Source organism: Pristiophorus japonicus, chromosome 1 (assembly GCF_044704955.1).
Source record: "Pristiophorus japonicus isolate sPriJap1 chromosome 1, sPriJap1.hap1, whole genome shotgun sequence".
NCBI lineage: Eukaryota > Metazoa > Chordata > Chondrichthyes > Pristiophoridae > Pristiophorus > Pristiophorus japonicus.
In genome coordinates this window covers 5,258,053-5,274,638 of record NC_091977.1, presented here as the reverse complement: position 1 = coordinate 5,274,638, position 16,586 = coordinate 5,258,053, and the positions used below count along the sequence as shown (strand labels likewise).

The following is a 16,586-nucleotide window of genomic DNA, read 5'->3' as shown; positions in this document are numbered from 1 at the left end:
CCAGCCTATGACCTGCTCCATTTTCATGGTATTTATGTGTTGGTCTATTTGAGTTGCTGGCTGATGATAACCCCCCTCCCCGCAGGATGTTGATGGTGTGAGACTTGACAATTTTAATTCAGAGATTTGCTCCAAAGACAGAAAGGTGGAAAATCAATGCAACGATTTATTTCGCTAAAGGTGTTAAAAGGAAATGTAAGACACTGAGGCCTAAAAATTCGATTATGTTTCTCGTGTTTTTTAGGTTGACAGAGGGTTGCAAGATAAATCAAAGCCTAAAAATACACTAACCTGTCAGATTTTAAACATTGCAACCTGCAGTTTAGCTGAAATCTATGTTTAGTTCAACTGTTTGCACTCTCAAATAGTTAGCCAGCTAATTTGTCAAGTACAACAATTAATCAAAAAAGTCATCATTAAATGATGAAATGGCTGCAATTTGAGTGGAAGCTTTCGAGCAGTTTGAGGTTCCAAATACTTGAAGTAATAAAAACTCGTGTCAACAACTTCCTGCTGACACCATCCAGTGCAAATAATCTCAAAATTATTTGAAACAGTGATCAGTGAGGAATTCAAACCTGTCACAGAGCCTGGGTTCGCTTTCTCCCGCGTCTACACGCTGGCAATGGCTGCAAGCAAGGGGAGAGAGCATTAAAAGGAACGGCCTCATCCAGAATCGGTAAGCGTGCGGCAATTCGGCGTTACACGCCAATTGACATCACGCTCTTGATCATTAAAATATATTGAGGTGAGTGCAGGCAACAGCAGCGCGGCCAACTTGCTCAAGCTGGTGGCAGCCGTGTTCCATGCCGGAAGTGGACAGAAGTGAAGCGGCCGCCATTTTTTCTTCAAAACTGGCCTTAACGGCTGACACCATTGGTCCCAATTTCTCGGCCATAGTCTCATCCAAATATGTTTGCAGGAGCACAAAGGACATGTTGAGAAGCTGCTTTTAGAGGTGAAAACAATGGAACAGGAGCACAAGGTGGAGCGTGCGGAGGTTCAGCACGACCTGAGCAGGAAATGTAAGTACTTTGTCAGCATACTGTCGTCAGTCGACAGAAAGGTCAGGGTTTTCTGCTTCTGCGATCGTCAGGCCACAACTTTCCTCCTGTTCATTGTAATGGGCAAACAAATCCAGACAACTGAGCACAATAGTGGAAAACTCTGGCCAGAGCGTCTCTAACCAATCACCTGAACACCCATAAGGCATAAGCTTCCAGAGAGATGAAATTAATGATCACTTAGAAAGACATGGGTTAATTAAAGACAGTGGGGCCGAAATTCAGCTCCAGAATTTCGCCCGTTTGCGGCGGACATGCGCGGAGTCGAGCGGCCGGCAATTTCTGGTCGAATGGTTGCCGCAAGTTAAATTCAGCGGAGGTTTTTGCTGGCGGTCGGTCCCCACTTCCGCCCTACTGCGGCCATGAGTGCGTCATCTGTGCTCGCACCGCCGGCACCCCCCTCCTCCTGCAAAATGTAGCCATAAAAATCATATTGCCGCCGAGCGGTGCTCCCAACAGCTTTTTCTGTCGGTGCACCTTTGATTTCCTCCATAAGCCCTGGCTGTGTGGCGGCCATTAAAGGCAAGGGCCCAATGACGCAGCCGCCATTTAATTTTTTCTGCCGGCCGACTTCCATGTCGGCCGGACTATTATGCCCCCGGGTTCACCCGGGCTGCCAACAGGCAGCCTGGCACCCCCTCTTGGGTGTCAGGCCGCTGGCCTAGCCAAAACCCTCCCTGGTGGTGCAGTGTCCGATCGCGACCGATGGCCGATTCTCCTTTAACGGAGGTGAGATCCGTGGTGACGCCGATGCGCAATGATGTCACCACCACTCCGCTGCTGAGTGACAACAGTGGAGAATCTGCCCCTCACCAGCACTTACCACTGCACTTCTGCCCCCTTTATGACCGACTTCCTGGCCGATTTAAAGAAAGACAAAGCGCTGAATTTCGCTAAACTGAAACGGCGGTAAAAACTCTTAAAAAAACAGTAGGTGCACCAGCATGACTGAATTTCGGCCCCAGCCAGCATTGAATTTTACGTTTCATTTCCGAATGTTGCTTTTGCTGTATTAATATTTGGTTAAATTATTTACCAGTTGAAATAAAGAAGTCAGAGCTCAATGGAATTATTGACAAAAAGGAAACAGAAATTCAACTACTGAAGAGACAGTTATGTTCTCAGGAGAGGGAGAAGCAAAGTGAGATCATCAAATTGCAGATGGAGGTAAGGACAGTGTTATTGTTAATCGTTATGTAAAAGGGAACTTTCCTGACAGGGTTAAGCCAGCATTTGAAATGGTGGGGGGTTCAGACTTCCCGGTAAAGATAGCCAGTAACTGAGCCACAACAATTAGAAAGCCCTTCAGTGACAACATCCCTAAACATACTGACAGTACTGGATGAGCAGAAATATCCTCTAGCTAAATATTAAGAGCGAAGCCATTGTCTTCGGTCCCCGCCACAAACTGCGTTCCCTAGCCATCGACTCCATCCCTCTCCCTGGCCACTGTTGGAGGCTGAACCAGACCGCTCGCAGCCTTGGTGTCATATTTGAACCTGGAGGCAGTGTTGAATCTCGTCGTCAATGTCTGCTCTTGTTGATAGGAAGCTTCCGAGGTATGGGAAATGGTCCACGTTGTCCAGGGTCACACCTTGGATCTTGATGTCTGGGGGGCAGTGCTGTGCGGTAAGCACAGGCTGGTGGAGGACCATTGTCTTACGGATATTTAGTGTAAAGCCCATGCTTTCGTACGCCTCAGTAAATACGTTGACTTAGCTTATCACAGCCAGGGTGGTTACAATGAACAATCGTGCCCTGGGCTAATGAGGAATCAGTTAGGGTTCCCACAGCTGATTGTCATTCCATAGCCCCTGCTGAAAACGTGTGAATCTGGTGTTATAACTGATGGGGCTGGGCTGTTCTACCCTTCACTGTTGATAGTCTGACTGTATTCCTTACCTGGGCTTACACATGAAGAGCGGGTACTCAGGTTCGGTTCTGGCATGTGTTTGGTATTTGTGGAACTATACCCCAGCAAGGGTGGAGAGGAATATCGGGGCCCATATGTGTGTCTCCTGTATAAATTGGCTGTCCACAGCACAAATGGTGTGTTTCCTATATCATCATCATCATCATCATAGGCAGTCCCTCGAGTATGACTTGTTTCCACGCCAAAAAGTTCACAGGTGTTTCAATGAAGTACCTAATATTCCAGGTCCCGAACTAAATCTTGAAGGGTGGAAGCTGCCTGTGCATAGATTTTTATAACGTGGGATGGCCATTGCACACCAGCCACAGAGCTAGGTCTTGGTCCAGTGGCAAGGGTTATCCAAGACCACTGGAGACCAGCTCTGCTGCACGGACCCAGTCTGCGCACATATATCGCAGTGTGGGCTGGCCCGTGCTGCCCCTGGGCCCCGAACTCACGTCTCCTTGGCTCCAATCACATCCCTCCACAATCTCTCGCCGCTCCTTCGCCCCGACCTCGCCACTCCTGCAGTACTTGTCCACGCTCTAATCAGCGACCTGGATCTTGGTGACATACAATTCAGTCGCCCTCTTCGCTGCCGTTGCCCTCCCACTCCAGCACGTGCTGCTCCCTGGAGTGGTATGCCGCCACGCTGCTCCTTCCGCTGCCCGGCCTGCTCCTGTATAACCTTAATGCCACAGGCTCATTTCAAACTACCGCAGGGCATCCGTGCAATATCACCGAGGGTGCCTTGCAGGCAGGCAACCAACAAACTTTTTCGGAGAGCTGGGGAATTCATCCAGTTTGCCATGACAGCAAGTCAGCAACATGATAGGGCCATGCAGTTTAGTCACATCTTTTTAAAATTAATTCTCGGGATATGACTGGGTACTCTGTGATGAATGGCTCACCTCCTGCCCTGTCAAACCCTCTTTACCATCTGCAAGGCCCAAGTTCAAGAGTGTGATAGAATAGTCACCACTCGTTAGCTACAGCAATAGTCACCACTAGTCAGCTACAGCAATACAGCGTGGAGGCATGCCACTACAGGGAGCAGCACCAGCTGAGAGATGGCAGCGAAGAGTGATGTCATTTGTTGGAGCATGGGCAGGTACAGCAGGAGTGGCGAGGTCGGGGCAAAGGAGCTGTGAGAGACTGTGGAGGGACGTGATCGGAGCCCAGGAGAGGCGTGAGTTCGGGCCAGGGGCTCAGGGGCAGCACGGGCCCAGCCCACACTGCGATATGTGTGCGTACTAGGTCCGTGCAGCAGAGCTGGTCTCCAGTTGTCCTGGTTAACCCTTGCCACTGGACCAAGACCTAGCTCTGTCAAGCCCCGTGTGGTGGCTGGTGTACAACGGTCACCCCACGTTAAAAAAATCCATGCACAGGCATCTTCCACCCTTCAGGGTATAGTTCAGGACCTAGAATTTTAGATCCTTTGGAACACCTGTGAACTTATCCTTTTTTGGCGTGGAAGCAAGTCATCCTCGTTTCGAGGGACTGCCTATGATGATGATGATGATGATGATGGCAGCAATACTGAAGAAACTCAACACCATCCAGGACAGAGAAGTTTGCTTGACTGGCACCACTTCCACTAAACTCAATAAATTTCTGGAAGGAAAATGGGACAGGTCATTTTCCAGGTGAGTGCTCTGACCCACCTGATTTTCTGATATTTGCTGCACCTCGACAATCCAGCATACCTGTGCACATATCTAGGATACTCTCTGCTGTTATACTCGCTCCACCACAAGTGCACTTTATCAGGGAGGCTTTGACGGTGTCCTTGTAGCCTTTCCTCCGCCCACCTTTGGCTCGTTTGCCATGAAGGAGTTCCAATAGCACTTGCTTTGGGAGTCTCGTGTCTGGCATGCGAACAATGTGGCCTGCCCAGCGGAGCTGATCGAGTGTGGTCAGTGCTTCAATGCTGGGGATGTTGGCCTGGTCGAGGACGCTAACGTTGGTGCGTCTGTCCTCCCAGGGGATTTGCAGGATCTTGCGGAGACATCATTGGTGGTAATTCTCCAGCGACTTGAAAGTGCAACATCCCCACTGACACCTGGGAGTCCCTGGCCAAAGACCGCCCTAAGTGGGGGAAGTGCATCTGGGAGGGCGCTGAGCACCTCGAGTCTCATCGGCGAGAGCATGCAGAAATCAAACGCAGGCAGCGGAAGGAGCATGCGGCAAACCTGCCCCACCCACCCTTTCCCTCAACCACTATCTGTCCCACCTGTGACAGGGACTGTGGTTCTCGTATTGGACTGTTCAGCCACTTAAGAACTCACTTTTAGAGCGGAAGCAAGTCTTCCTCGATTCCGAGGGACTGCCTATGATGATGATGACCAGTGCAATGTGGCCGCATATGTGCTATCCACAGAATGCACTGCATTAACTTATCAATCATTTAAACAGCACGTACCTCCCCTGCAACCTCTACCCATAAGGACAAAACCAGGGAACACATAAGCTCCAATGATGTTCCAACCCAAGCCACATACGATCCTGACATGGACGTATATCGCTGCTCTTTCATTGTCACTGGCTCAGTATTTGGGATTTGTTATCTAACACCATTGTGACAGCATCATCAACACAGGGAATGCAGCAGTACAAAAAGAAGGCTTATCACCACCTTCACAGGCAGTGAGGAATGGGCAATACATATATCCTTGCCACTTTTGGACACATGCCAGAAATAAGTGGGAAAGAATCCTGATATTAATTCCTGGCACGTGCCATGATCATGCTATTAGTAAGCTCGATGACTTATGCAGTCTTTAATAAGCTTAATTTTCCAAACAAAAATTACTGAATTAAAACACTTAAAACAATTAAAACAGGGGACACAGTCTAAGGATAAGGGGGAAGCCATTTAGGACCGAGATGAGGAGAAACTTCTTCACCCAGAGAGTGGTGAACCTGTGGAATTCTCTACCACAGAAAGTTGTTGAGGCCAATTCACTAAATATATTCAAAAAGGAGTTAGATGAAGTCCTTACTACTCGGGGGATCAAGGGGTATGGTGAGAAAGCAGGAATGGGGTACTGAAGTTGCATGTTCAGCCATGAACTCATTGAATGGCGGTGCAGGCTAGAAGGGCCGAATGGCCTGCTCCTGCACCTATTTTCTATGTTTCTATGTTTCTATATCATCTCTCCTCACAGCTGCAATTGTTTCTTTAATCAATACTGCGACACCCCCTGCCGTTTTTATCCCTCTCTTCTTTTAGCCATGTCTCAGTAATAGCTGTAATATCATATTCCCAAGTGTCTATCTGTGCTCTCAGCTCATTTGCCTTATTCTCTAGACTCCTTGCATTGATGTATGTACCATTTAGCACTGCCAAACCGTCTTGTTTATCTTCTAGCCTTTGTTTCCTCTGCCTTCCAAACTCACTTATTAATTTTCTGTCTTCCATTTCCAGCTTTGCTTCTCTCCCTTCTGGATCTACTCAGGTTCCAATCCCCCTGCCAAGCTAGTTTAAATCCTCCCTAACAGCACGAGCAAATCTCCCCGCCCCCTCCCCCCGGCGAGGATATTGGTCCCGGCCCTATCCCGGCTTATACAGGTCCCACCTCCCCCAGAAACGGTCCCAATGCCTCAGGAATCTAAAGCCCTCCCTCCTGCACCATCTCTCCAGCCACGCATTCATCTGCTCTAGCCTCCTATTTCTAGACTCACTTGTGTGTGGCACCGGGAGTAATCCGGAGATTACTATCTTTGAGGTCCTGCTTTTTATCTCTTCCCTAGCTACCTAAAATCTGCCTGCAGGACCTCATCCCTCTTTCTACGTATGTCATCTCTAGCTGTTCACCTTTTCCCCTCAGAATGTCCTGCAGTCATTCAGTGACATCCTTGACCCTGGCACCAGGGAGGCAACATACCATCCTGGAGTTATGTCTGCGGTCGCAGAAACACTTTTCTGTTCCCCTAACTATCAAATCTCCTACCACTAATGCTCTTCCACTCTTCTTCCTCCCTCCCTATGCAGCTGAGCCACCCGTGGTGCCGTGGACTTGGCTCTGGTTGCACTCCCCAGAGGAGCCATCGCCCGCACCAGTATCTAGAACTGAAAACCGGTTGGCGAACAAGATGTACTCAGTGAACTCCTGCCCTACCTATCTGGTCCTCCTTGACTGTCTGGCAGTCACCCATTCCCTCTCTGTCTGCACACTCTTAAGCTGCGGGGTGACCACCTCCTGAAGTTCTCAGCCTCGCGATGTGCCGCGGTGAATCCAGCCGCCGCTCAATCTCCGAAACCCGGGGCTCGAGCTCCTCCAGCTGGTGACACTACCTGCACAGGTCATCGTCCAGGCCATGAGAAGTGTCCAGGACTTCCCACATGGCACAGGTTTTGAGTTCCATGGGACTGAGCTGCCCTGCCATACCTCTATTTATTAGATTATTAACTAAAGTATACCCCTCTGCCCTAACTTAGAGAGAATCAAAGACAACAGTGATACTCGCCTACCTACTGGCGTGTGATGTCACTCCTTGCTTTTTGTTGTTTTTATATCCTTTCTCCCGATGTGCTCTGCTGCATTTCCTCAACCAATCACTTATCAGCTATCCTGATTTTTTTGGGGGGTCTCGGACCTCTGTCCTTTTGGCTCTTTGTTCCAGCTCCGCTCTCGCTGCACTCGCGCTTCTGGAGGGGCCTTGTGTGATATGGAGGCTGAACTGTGGTGCCCTCTTCCCACCGGAGCCCCTGGAAATGCCACTGGCTGGCCTGGTGGGGGGGCGGTCTGGCTGAGTGCCAGTTGTTCCCAGAAGTACTATCAAGGTGGCTCGAGTGGCTCCTTACAAACGGGCTGCTTCAAACCCCAAAGAATTCTCTGGCTCCTCATCTTAAGGAGTCCAGCCCCCTCAGCTCCAGCCTGGACCCCCAGTTAGATGCCACTTTTGGCCAGGTGCGACCAGCCATACATATACTGCTCATACGCCAGGCCGGCGGCCCAGGAGTAATGTGGAGGCCCCGACCTGCGTGAGAACACCAGCGGCAGGTCGGGCCCATAAAAGGAGCGGAGGTGCGGCGGCCCGGGAGCAGCGTGGGGGCGTACTACTTCAGGGAGCAGAGCGAGCTGGTGCAGGAGGGCGACGGCAGTGAAGAGTGACGTCATCAAGGTCCAGGTCGGTGATTGGAGCGTGGGCAGATACAGCAGGAGTGGCGAGAGACCGTGGAGGGATGTGATCGGGGCCCAGGAGAGGCGCGAGTTCGGGCCAGGGGCCCAGGGGCAGCACGGGCCAGCCCACACTGCGATATGTGTGCGCATTAGGTCCGTGCAGCAGAGCTGGTCTCCAGTTGTCTTGGTTAACCCTTGCCACTGGACCAAGACCTAGCTCTGTCAAGCCCGTGTGGTGGCTGGTGTGCAACGGTCACCACACGTTAAAAAAAATCCACGCACAGACATCTTCCACCCTTCAGGATGTAGTTCGGGACCTGGAATATTAGGTCCTTCATTGGAACACCTGTGAACTCATCCCTTTTTGGCGTGGAAGCAAGTCATCCTCGTTTCGAGGGACTGCCTATGAGGATGATACGCCAGGTCCTGACAGAAATCAAGACAGAAATCGATAGGTTTTTGGATATTAAGGGAATCAAGGGATATGGGGATGTTCAGGAAAGTGGAGTTGAGGTAGAAGATCAGCTGTGATCTTATTAAATGGCGGAGCAGGCTCGAGGGGCCAAATGGCCAACTCTTGCTCCTATTTCTTATGTTCTTACGTTCTTATGTAATTATAACAGGAATCAGCATACAGTTTCAGGGCCAATCTATTCGGTTTTTCTACCCATCAATAAAGAACCCACAATCAAAACAGATGTTCACACATGCTGCATCTCACACCATCGCTACTATTGCTGCTCACAACTGCTGCCCCTCAAATTATAATATCTGATGCTGTTCACATGTGCTGCCCCTATTTTTCTGAGTTAGTGACCAAAACTATAATTGACCTAATAGCGGTCTTTAAAATTATGAAAGGTTTTGATAGAGTAGTCACAGAGAGAGTGTTTCCATTCGTGGGAAGAGCAAAATTAGAGGCCATCGATATAAGAAATTTGACAGGGATTTCAGAAGAAACTTCTTTACCCAGAGAGTGGTGAGAATGTGGAACTTGCTATCATAGTTGAAATTAATAGTATTGATGCATTTAAGGGGAGGCTAGACAAGCATATGAGGGAGAAGGGAATAGAGGGTTATGCTGATAGAGTTAGATGAGGAAAGAGGGGAGGAGGCTCCAGTGAAGCATAAACGCCGGCATGCATTGGTTGGGCCGAATGGCCTGTTTCTGTGCCGTATATCCCGTGTAATCCGATGTAATATAGTCTTTAAGTTCATCACTGGCCAGAATTAAAAGCTTTAAGAATTAATTTCCACTGTTTTTCAAAGTATGGTAAAAGCCAAGCACGTCTCAAATCTTCACTAGATAAGGGGACAAACCCTTCTATCATTCAACTGATGGTCCAGTACAGATTACACGTTGGCAAATTCTGCAAGCTGTACGTACTCAGAATCCACAGAAGGCATGGGAAGTGGTGCAAATTTATATGCTCAGAATATTTCTGAACGCTCCCACTTAACAATTGGGAGTAAAATATCCCGTCTATCGAGGTCCAGGCTTTTGAGATGGGCAGAGGTCACGAGTAAAAATGTAAATAAAGATCTTAACAGACAAGAATTGTAATTCAGTGGGTGAATTTAATCATGTTATTGTGTAATATTTATATTTTTATAATTTTGTTTAAACTCTTATTTTCAATATTAGGGGGTCGAAATTCTCCTGTACTGTGCCTCCTGTTAGCCCACCTGGGGGTGTGAAACAGTTTTTGCCTGGGGAAGCGGCGGTGGTGGGGGGCAGCGGGGGGGGCGGTGGTGATGCTACCGGCTCCCACAAAATTGTGCAGGGGTTAGCAGATGAGCGAACTCAGTAGCGCCATGCCCTCACCAGCAGCACCCTGGGCCGCAGAGCCTCCCGCACCAGCCTCGCGGGTCACGAACCGGGCCGGTCACCCATTGCGGGGCGAACAATTGTGTAGCCCGGCACTCCGTCTCGGTGCCGGGCTGCGGCCCTGGTGGCCCAGTGGAGGCTGTCAAAGGGCCTGCAGAGTTCCCAGCATCCTTACTCTTTAACGGAAGGGGAGGGGCGTTGAAACGTGTCAGTGCTTCGCGGAGAGGACACATAGCGCTCCTGAACCCGCCCTCGTAGCTCCCCCGAACCCGCCCCAACAGGAAGTGGAGAGTGCAACGTTGCGCTCCACTTACTGTGAGAGGCGGTAACCACAATTTTGTGGCCAGGGTGGGAAATTGGCACCGGGCCCAACAAGTTCCATCTTGCCTTGGTTACCACCCCAAACATGGTGTACCTGAATTTCGCCCTCTAGAAATTTAAATTATTGAGAGAAAATAGCAATTGAAAAATTGTCAGAAAGTATTTGTGGATAACAGAAAAAGTCAATAAGGGTAATGCATATTTTGAACTCCAAAAGGCCTTCAATAAGGAGCCGCATAGTCATCACCATTGGCAGTCGCTTGGAATCGAGGAAGACTTGCTTCCACTCTAAAAATGAGTCCTGAGGTGACTGAACAGTCCAATACGGGAATTACAGTCCCTGTCACAGGTGGGACAGATAGTCGTCGAAGGAAAGGGTGGGTGGGACTGGTTTACCGCACAGCCCTTCCGTTGCCTGCGCTTGATTTCTGCACGCTCTCGGCAATGAGACTCGAGGTGCTCAGCGCCCTCCCGGATGCATTGCCTTCACTTTGGGCAGTTGTTGGCTAGGGACTTCCAGGTGTCAGTGGGGATGTTGCACTTTTTCTCATGACTAAGGTCAGAACATGAAGAGTCAGAGGACAAGTACCAGAATGGATAGCAAGCTGGCTACAAAACAGAAAACAGAGAGCAGTGGTTAAAGGTAGTTACTCAGACTGGCAAAAGATGGGAAGTGGTGTTCCACAAGGATCAGTGAAGGGACCACTGTTGCTCACCATTCACATCATTGATTTGGACTCGGGAATTGAAAGTACAATTTAAAAATTTGCGATGACACCAAATTGGGGGTGTAGTGCTGGCCTTGCCAGCGATGCCCACATCCTATGAACGAATAAAAAAAGTTAATCCAGAGGAGGACAATGACAAAATACTGGAAGAATAAACTTGCAGAATGGACATGCAATTGGCAAATGAACTTCAGCATAGCTAAGTGTGAGCTGGTGCATTTTGCTGGAAGAAACCAAGAAACATAGAAAATAGGTGCAGGAGTAGGCCATTCGGCCCTTCGAGCCTACACCACTATTCAATATGATCATGGCTGATCATTCACCTCAGTACCCCTTTCCCACTTTCTCTTGTAAGGGGTGGTTTTCGGGGTGGGGGGCGGGGGGGGGGGTGGGTCAGCTTTCCCTTCTGACCTTATATGAGCGGTTTCGAATCGCTCCCACACCCTTGGTTCTAGACACTGGAATTATGAAGGGACTGTGACAGACTTGGACAGACAATCAGTTTCAAGGTAGGAAGCAGGTATGGCTTTATTGTGTTTAAAAGGAAGTAAAAGGCACACCTTTAATAACACACACAGAATAGTGATACCAATACACAATGAGGGATACAACACATTGAATAAATTGTCCAATTACAGTCTGTGGGGAAAAGAATACTGCTTAAACTCTAAATGGGGTAAAGAGGAGAATGCAGATACATTTACACAAGTTATCCCAGCCTCCCCCTCCCAATTCCCCTAACCAACTAAGTTATAGCTCCGGGTGTTCAGGGGCTATGCTCACCAATCCCTTTTGACAGTTGCCGGTGAATCGCAGTTTCGGGGTTCGCTGCACTTGGCCTTCTCGGCGAGCTGTACCCCGGACAGAGGAGAGGACTTCGGACTGCGTAGTCTTCAGTTGGAGTGAGTCCGTTGATGCGATAAGTTGCGTTTTGGATGTATGGGGTAAGTATCCACTTTCTTTGGTTAGGAATAGTTTTAGTTAGTCCTTTTTGGTAATTTCTCACCCGTTGGTCGTTCAGAAGTAGATTGTTGAGTGGAAATAAATGTCGATTCTTCGGTTTTTGCTGAGTTGGTTTCGGTTGGTCATTTCGCTGGTTGTGGTGGCCCGGGTTGTCAATTTGGTTGCTGACAACCTTCCATTTCGTGGGCCTCGTGCTCGGTCGGTCCTTGATGATTTCTTGCAGTTTTCTTCACTACTCCATTTTGTCACTCCCCACCTCCGGCTACTTGAGTTCTTTTCCTTGTAAAACTGGGAAAAGATATACCCCAAAAAGGCTTCCTTATCTCCCACCAAATCTGGCCCAGCTCTTTGTTTCAAGGGAGCTGCTCATTAGTTTTGAGCTCTCTTCTTTGCCAGAATTTGTCGGGCTCGTTCAGCAGTAATTTGATTATGATGTGTTAATGTGGTAAATCACCTGTTGGCATTGTTGAAACAGTGTTTAAACTCTTGAGCCATTGGGCTGGGCCCATGATTTCTATAGGTCTATTTGCGCATGCATGCCAATAATGGTCTCCGGTGATTAGCCTGATAGCTCTTGATGCGTTTATGTCCTGGGAGCAAATTTTTATGTCTCACAGTTCTTGTTAGTTATCGATCGACTCATTCTCCCAGACAAATTAAATTAGCTCCAATACCCAAATCCTGAGTGAAGTCCCACCTTTTTTTCTGGCAGTCTCTTCCAACATGCTCCTTTAGAGATCTTAAACTTGTAAAGCTCTTAGGTATCTTCCTCAGAGTTTTTCCGAGGATACCAAAATGTTCATCGAGTTCCAAATTAAATTCCCTTTCCTATGAGTCCAAACACTGGGGGGGAGGGGGGGTCCATGAATGCATGCCCTTTTATTCCCTGCAGGCCTCGTCTGCCCCTTTAAACTCATTTGTGTCCCGAAGTTTTTCCTTCCATTTTAAAAGTCCAGAAAGGGATTCTTCTCCTCTGCAGGGGAAAGGGTACAAGGAATCTTTGCGAAATATTGGTAAATTCTACACTCTCCATACCCTTGATCCCTTCAGCCGTAAGGGCCATATCTAACTCCCTCTTGAATATATCCAATGAACTGGCATCAACAACTCTCTGCGGTAGGGAATTCCATAGGTTAACAACTCTCTGAGTGAAGAAGTTTCTCCTCATCTCAGTCCTAAATGGCCTACCCCTTATCCTAAGACTGTGTCCCCTGGTTCTGGACTTCCCCAACATCGGGAACAATCTTCCCGCATCTAACCTATCCCGTCTCGTCAGAATCTTATACGCTTCTATGAGATCCCCTCTCATCCTTCTAAACTCCAGTGTATAAAGGCCCAGTTGATCCAGTCTCTCCTCATATGTCAGTCCATCCATCCCTGGAATCAGTCTGGTGAACCTTTGCTGCACTCCCTCAATAGCAAGAACGTCCTTCCTCAGATTAGGAGACCAAAACTGAACACAATATTCCAGGTGAGGCCTCACCAAGGCTCTGTACAACTGCAGTAAGACCTCCCTGCTCCTATACTCATATCCCCTAGCTATGAAGGCCAACATGCCATTTGCCTTCTTTACCGCCTGCTGTACCTGGTTACATACTCCTTGGAAAATGAAACCTTAACTGCAGGAAGAAGAGGTAAGTTTCCTTTGTGGGACCAGGAGGAACAAGGAGAGACTGGGCTTCTGCTCGCCTGAACTTGCTTTGCCGCGTCCCCTCCCCACCATCTATGAGACACTGCTAAACCTGAACCCCATCCACCGAATGCCAGGTGGAGGCCGTCTGATCTTCAATTGCTGGCAGCGAGACAGCTGCCTGTTATGGGAGGGTGACTCGTTAGTGGGAAGTAAATGAGGTCCAGCTGTTAAAATCGCTTGCTCAGCCAGCTTACCGGCCGGGATTTAAAATCTCCCCAAAACAACTTCCATAAGATAAAGTGCTGGAAAATGCTGGAGGCCATTATTAAGGAAGCAGTAGCAGGACATTTAGAAAAGCATAATTAAATCAAGCAGAACCAGCATGGTTTTATAAAAGGGGACTCGCGTTTGACAAATTTGCTGGAGTTCTTTGAAGATGTAACGAACAGGGTGGATAAGGGGGAACCAGTGGATGTGGTGTATTTGGATTTCCAGAAGGCATTCAATAAGGTGCCACATAAAAGATTACCGCACAAGATAAAAGTTCACATAGTTGGGGGTAATTATATTAGCATGGATAGAGGATTGGCTAACTAACAGAAATCAGAGAGTCTGGATAAATGTGTCATTTTCCAGTTGGCAAACTGTAACTAGTGGGGTGCCGCAGGGATTAGTGCTGGGGCCTCAACTATTTACAATCTATATTAATGATTTGGATGAACGGACCGAGTGTAATGTAGCCAAGTTTGCTGATGATACAAAGATGGGAGGGAAAGCAAATTGTGAGGAGGACGCAAAAAATCTGCAAAGGGATATAGACAGGTTAAATGAGTACTGGGCTAAAATTTGGCAGATGGAGTATAATGTGGGAAAATGTGAGGTTATCCACTTTGGCAGAAAAAATAGAAAAGCAAATTATAATTTAAATGGAGAAAAATTGCAAAGTGCTGCAGTACAGAGGGACCTGAGGATCCTTGTGCATGAAACATAAAACATTAGTATGCAGGTACAGCAAGTGATCAGGAAGGCAAATGGAATGTTGGCCTTTATTGCAAGGGGGATAGAGTATAAAAGCAGAGAAGTCCTGCTACAACTGTACAGGGTATTGGTGAGGTCACACCTGGAGTACTGCATACAGTTTTGGTCTCCGTATTTAAGGAAGGATATAATTGCATTGGAGGCTGTTCAGAGAAGGTTCACTAGGTTGATTCTGGAGATGAGGGGGTTGACTTATGAAGATAGGTTGAGTAGGTTGGACCTCTACACATTGGAGCTCAGAAGAATGAGAAGTGATCTTATCGAAACATCGAAGATAATGAGGGGGCTCGACAAGGTGGATGCAGAGAGGATATTTCCACTCATTGGGGAAACTAAAACTAGGGGACATAGCCTTAGAATAAGGGGCCGTCCATTTAAAACTGAGATGAGGAGGAATTTCTTCTCTCAGAGGGTTGTAAATCTGTGGACTTTATTGCCCCAGAGAGCTGTGGAAGCTGGATCATTTGAATATATTTAAGGTGGAGATAGACAGATTTTTGAGCGATAAGGGAGTAAAGGGTTATGGAGAGCGGGCAGGGAAATGAACCTGAGTCCATGATCAGATCAGCCATGATCTTATTAAATGGCGGAGCAGGCTCCAGAGGCCTGCTCCTATTTCTTACGTTCTTGTTACAGGTTGAACCTCTCTTATCCAGTACTCTTTTATCCAACAACCTCCCTTGTCCGGCACCATTCTCGGCCCTGGGGGAGGCGGGAGCGGGGGTGGGCGCATGCGTAGAACTCATTTTGAATGCTCACTGTTCACTTGCTGAGCATGAGAGCAGGGGTGACGCCGACGGATCAGCGACACCCCCACTGCTACAAGCGGAGACTTCCTCTCCACGGTACAAATGTGGCGTGTGCTGCCCACAGAGGAAGCGGGAGAGAGAGGGAGGAAACAGGTCGAGGACGCTGCTCCCTAGAAACAAGGACACTCCCACCAGAGGAGGTGCCACAGAAGTATACAGTCGGGAAGGAGTGGCCCTGGGAACTTTCAAGATTGACTCCGGACCCCATGAAGTCTCGTGGCTTCAGGTCAAGCATGGGCAAGAAAACCTCCTGCTGATTACCAACTATTGCCCTCCCTCAGCTGATGAGTCACTGCTCCTCCATGTTGAACACTTGGCAGAAGCACTGAGAGTAGCAAGGGCACAGAATGTACTCTAGGTGGACGATTTCAATGTCCATTACCAAGAGTGGCCCGGTAGCACCAATACTGACCAGCTGGACGAGTGCTGAAGGACATAGCTGTCAGACTGGGCCTGCGGCATGTGGTCAGAGAACCTATGTGAGGGAAAAACGTCCTCACCAATCTACTTGTCGCAGATTCATTTGTCCGTGACAGCATTTGTAGGAGTGGCCACTGAACAGTCATTGTGAAACCTCGTCTTCACGCTGAGGACACCATCCATCGTGTTGTGTGTCACTATCACCGTGCTAAATGGGAAAGATTCAGAACAAATCTAGCAGCTCAAAACTGGACATCTATGAGGCGCTGTGGACCATCAGCAGCAGCAGAATTGTAGTCCACCACAATTTGTAAGCTCATGGCCCAGCATATCCCTCACTCCACCATTACCATCAAGCCAGGGGACCAACCTTCAATAAAGAGTGTAGAAGAGTATGCCAGGCACAGTAAAATTGGAGTACCAACCTGGGGAAGCTGCAACACAGGACTACATGCATGCTAAGCAGCAGAAGCAGCATTCTATAGACGAGCTAAGCGATCCCACAATCAATGGATCAGATCAAAATTCTGCAGTCCTGCCACAACCAGTCGTGAATGGTGGTAGATTATTAAACAACTAACGGAGGAGGAGGTTCCATGAATACCCCCATCCTCAATGGTGGCGGAGCCCAACACGTGAGTGCAAAAGACAAAGCTGAAGCGTTTGCAACCATCTTCAGCCAGACCATCATCACAGAAACCAGTCTTCAGCCGATTCGATTCCGAGTCCACGTGATATCAAGAA

At 48.4% G+C, this 16,586-nt stretch overlaps 1 protein-coding gene across 4 annotated transcripts in view; it reads left to right on the top strand.

Annotated features, from left to right (window-relative positions):
• Positions 1-16,586, top strand: part of LOC139261944 (coiled-coil domain-containing protein 152) — a 270,445-nt gene that overhangs the window by 195,685 nt on the left and 58,174 nt on the right. For all 4 annotated transcript variants that reach the window (XM_070877128.1, XM_070877124.1, XM_070877115.1 and 1 more), the window contains 2 exons: positions 923-1,025; positions 2,104-2,231. In XM_070877128.1, coding sequence (XP_070733229.1) covers positions 923-1,025; positions 2,104-2,231 — 231 coding nt within the window. The remainder of the gene's footprint in view (positions 1-922; positions 1,026-2,103; positions 2,232-16,586) is intronic.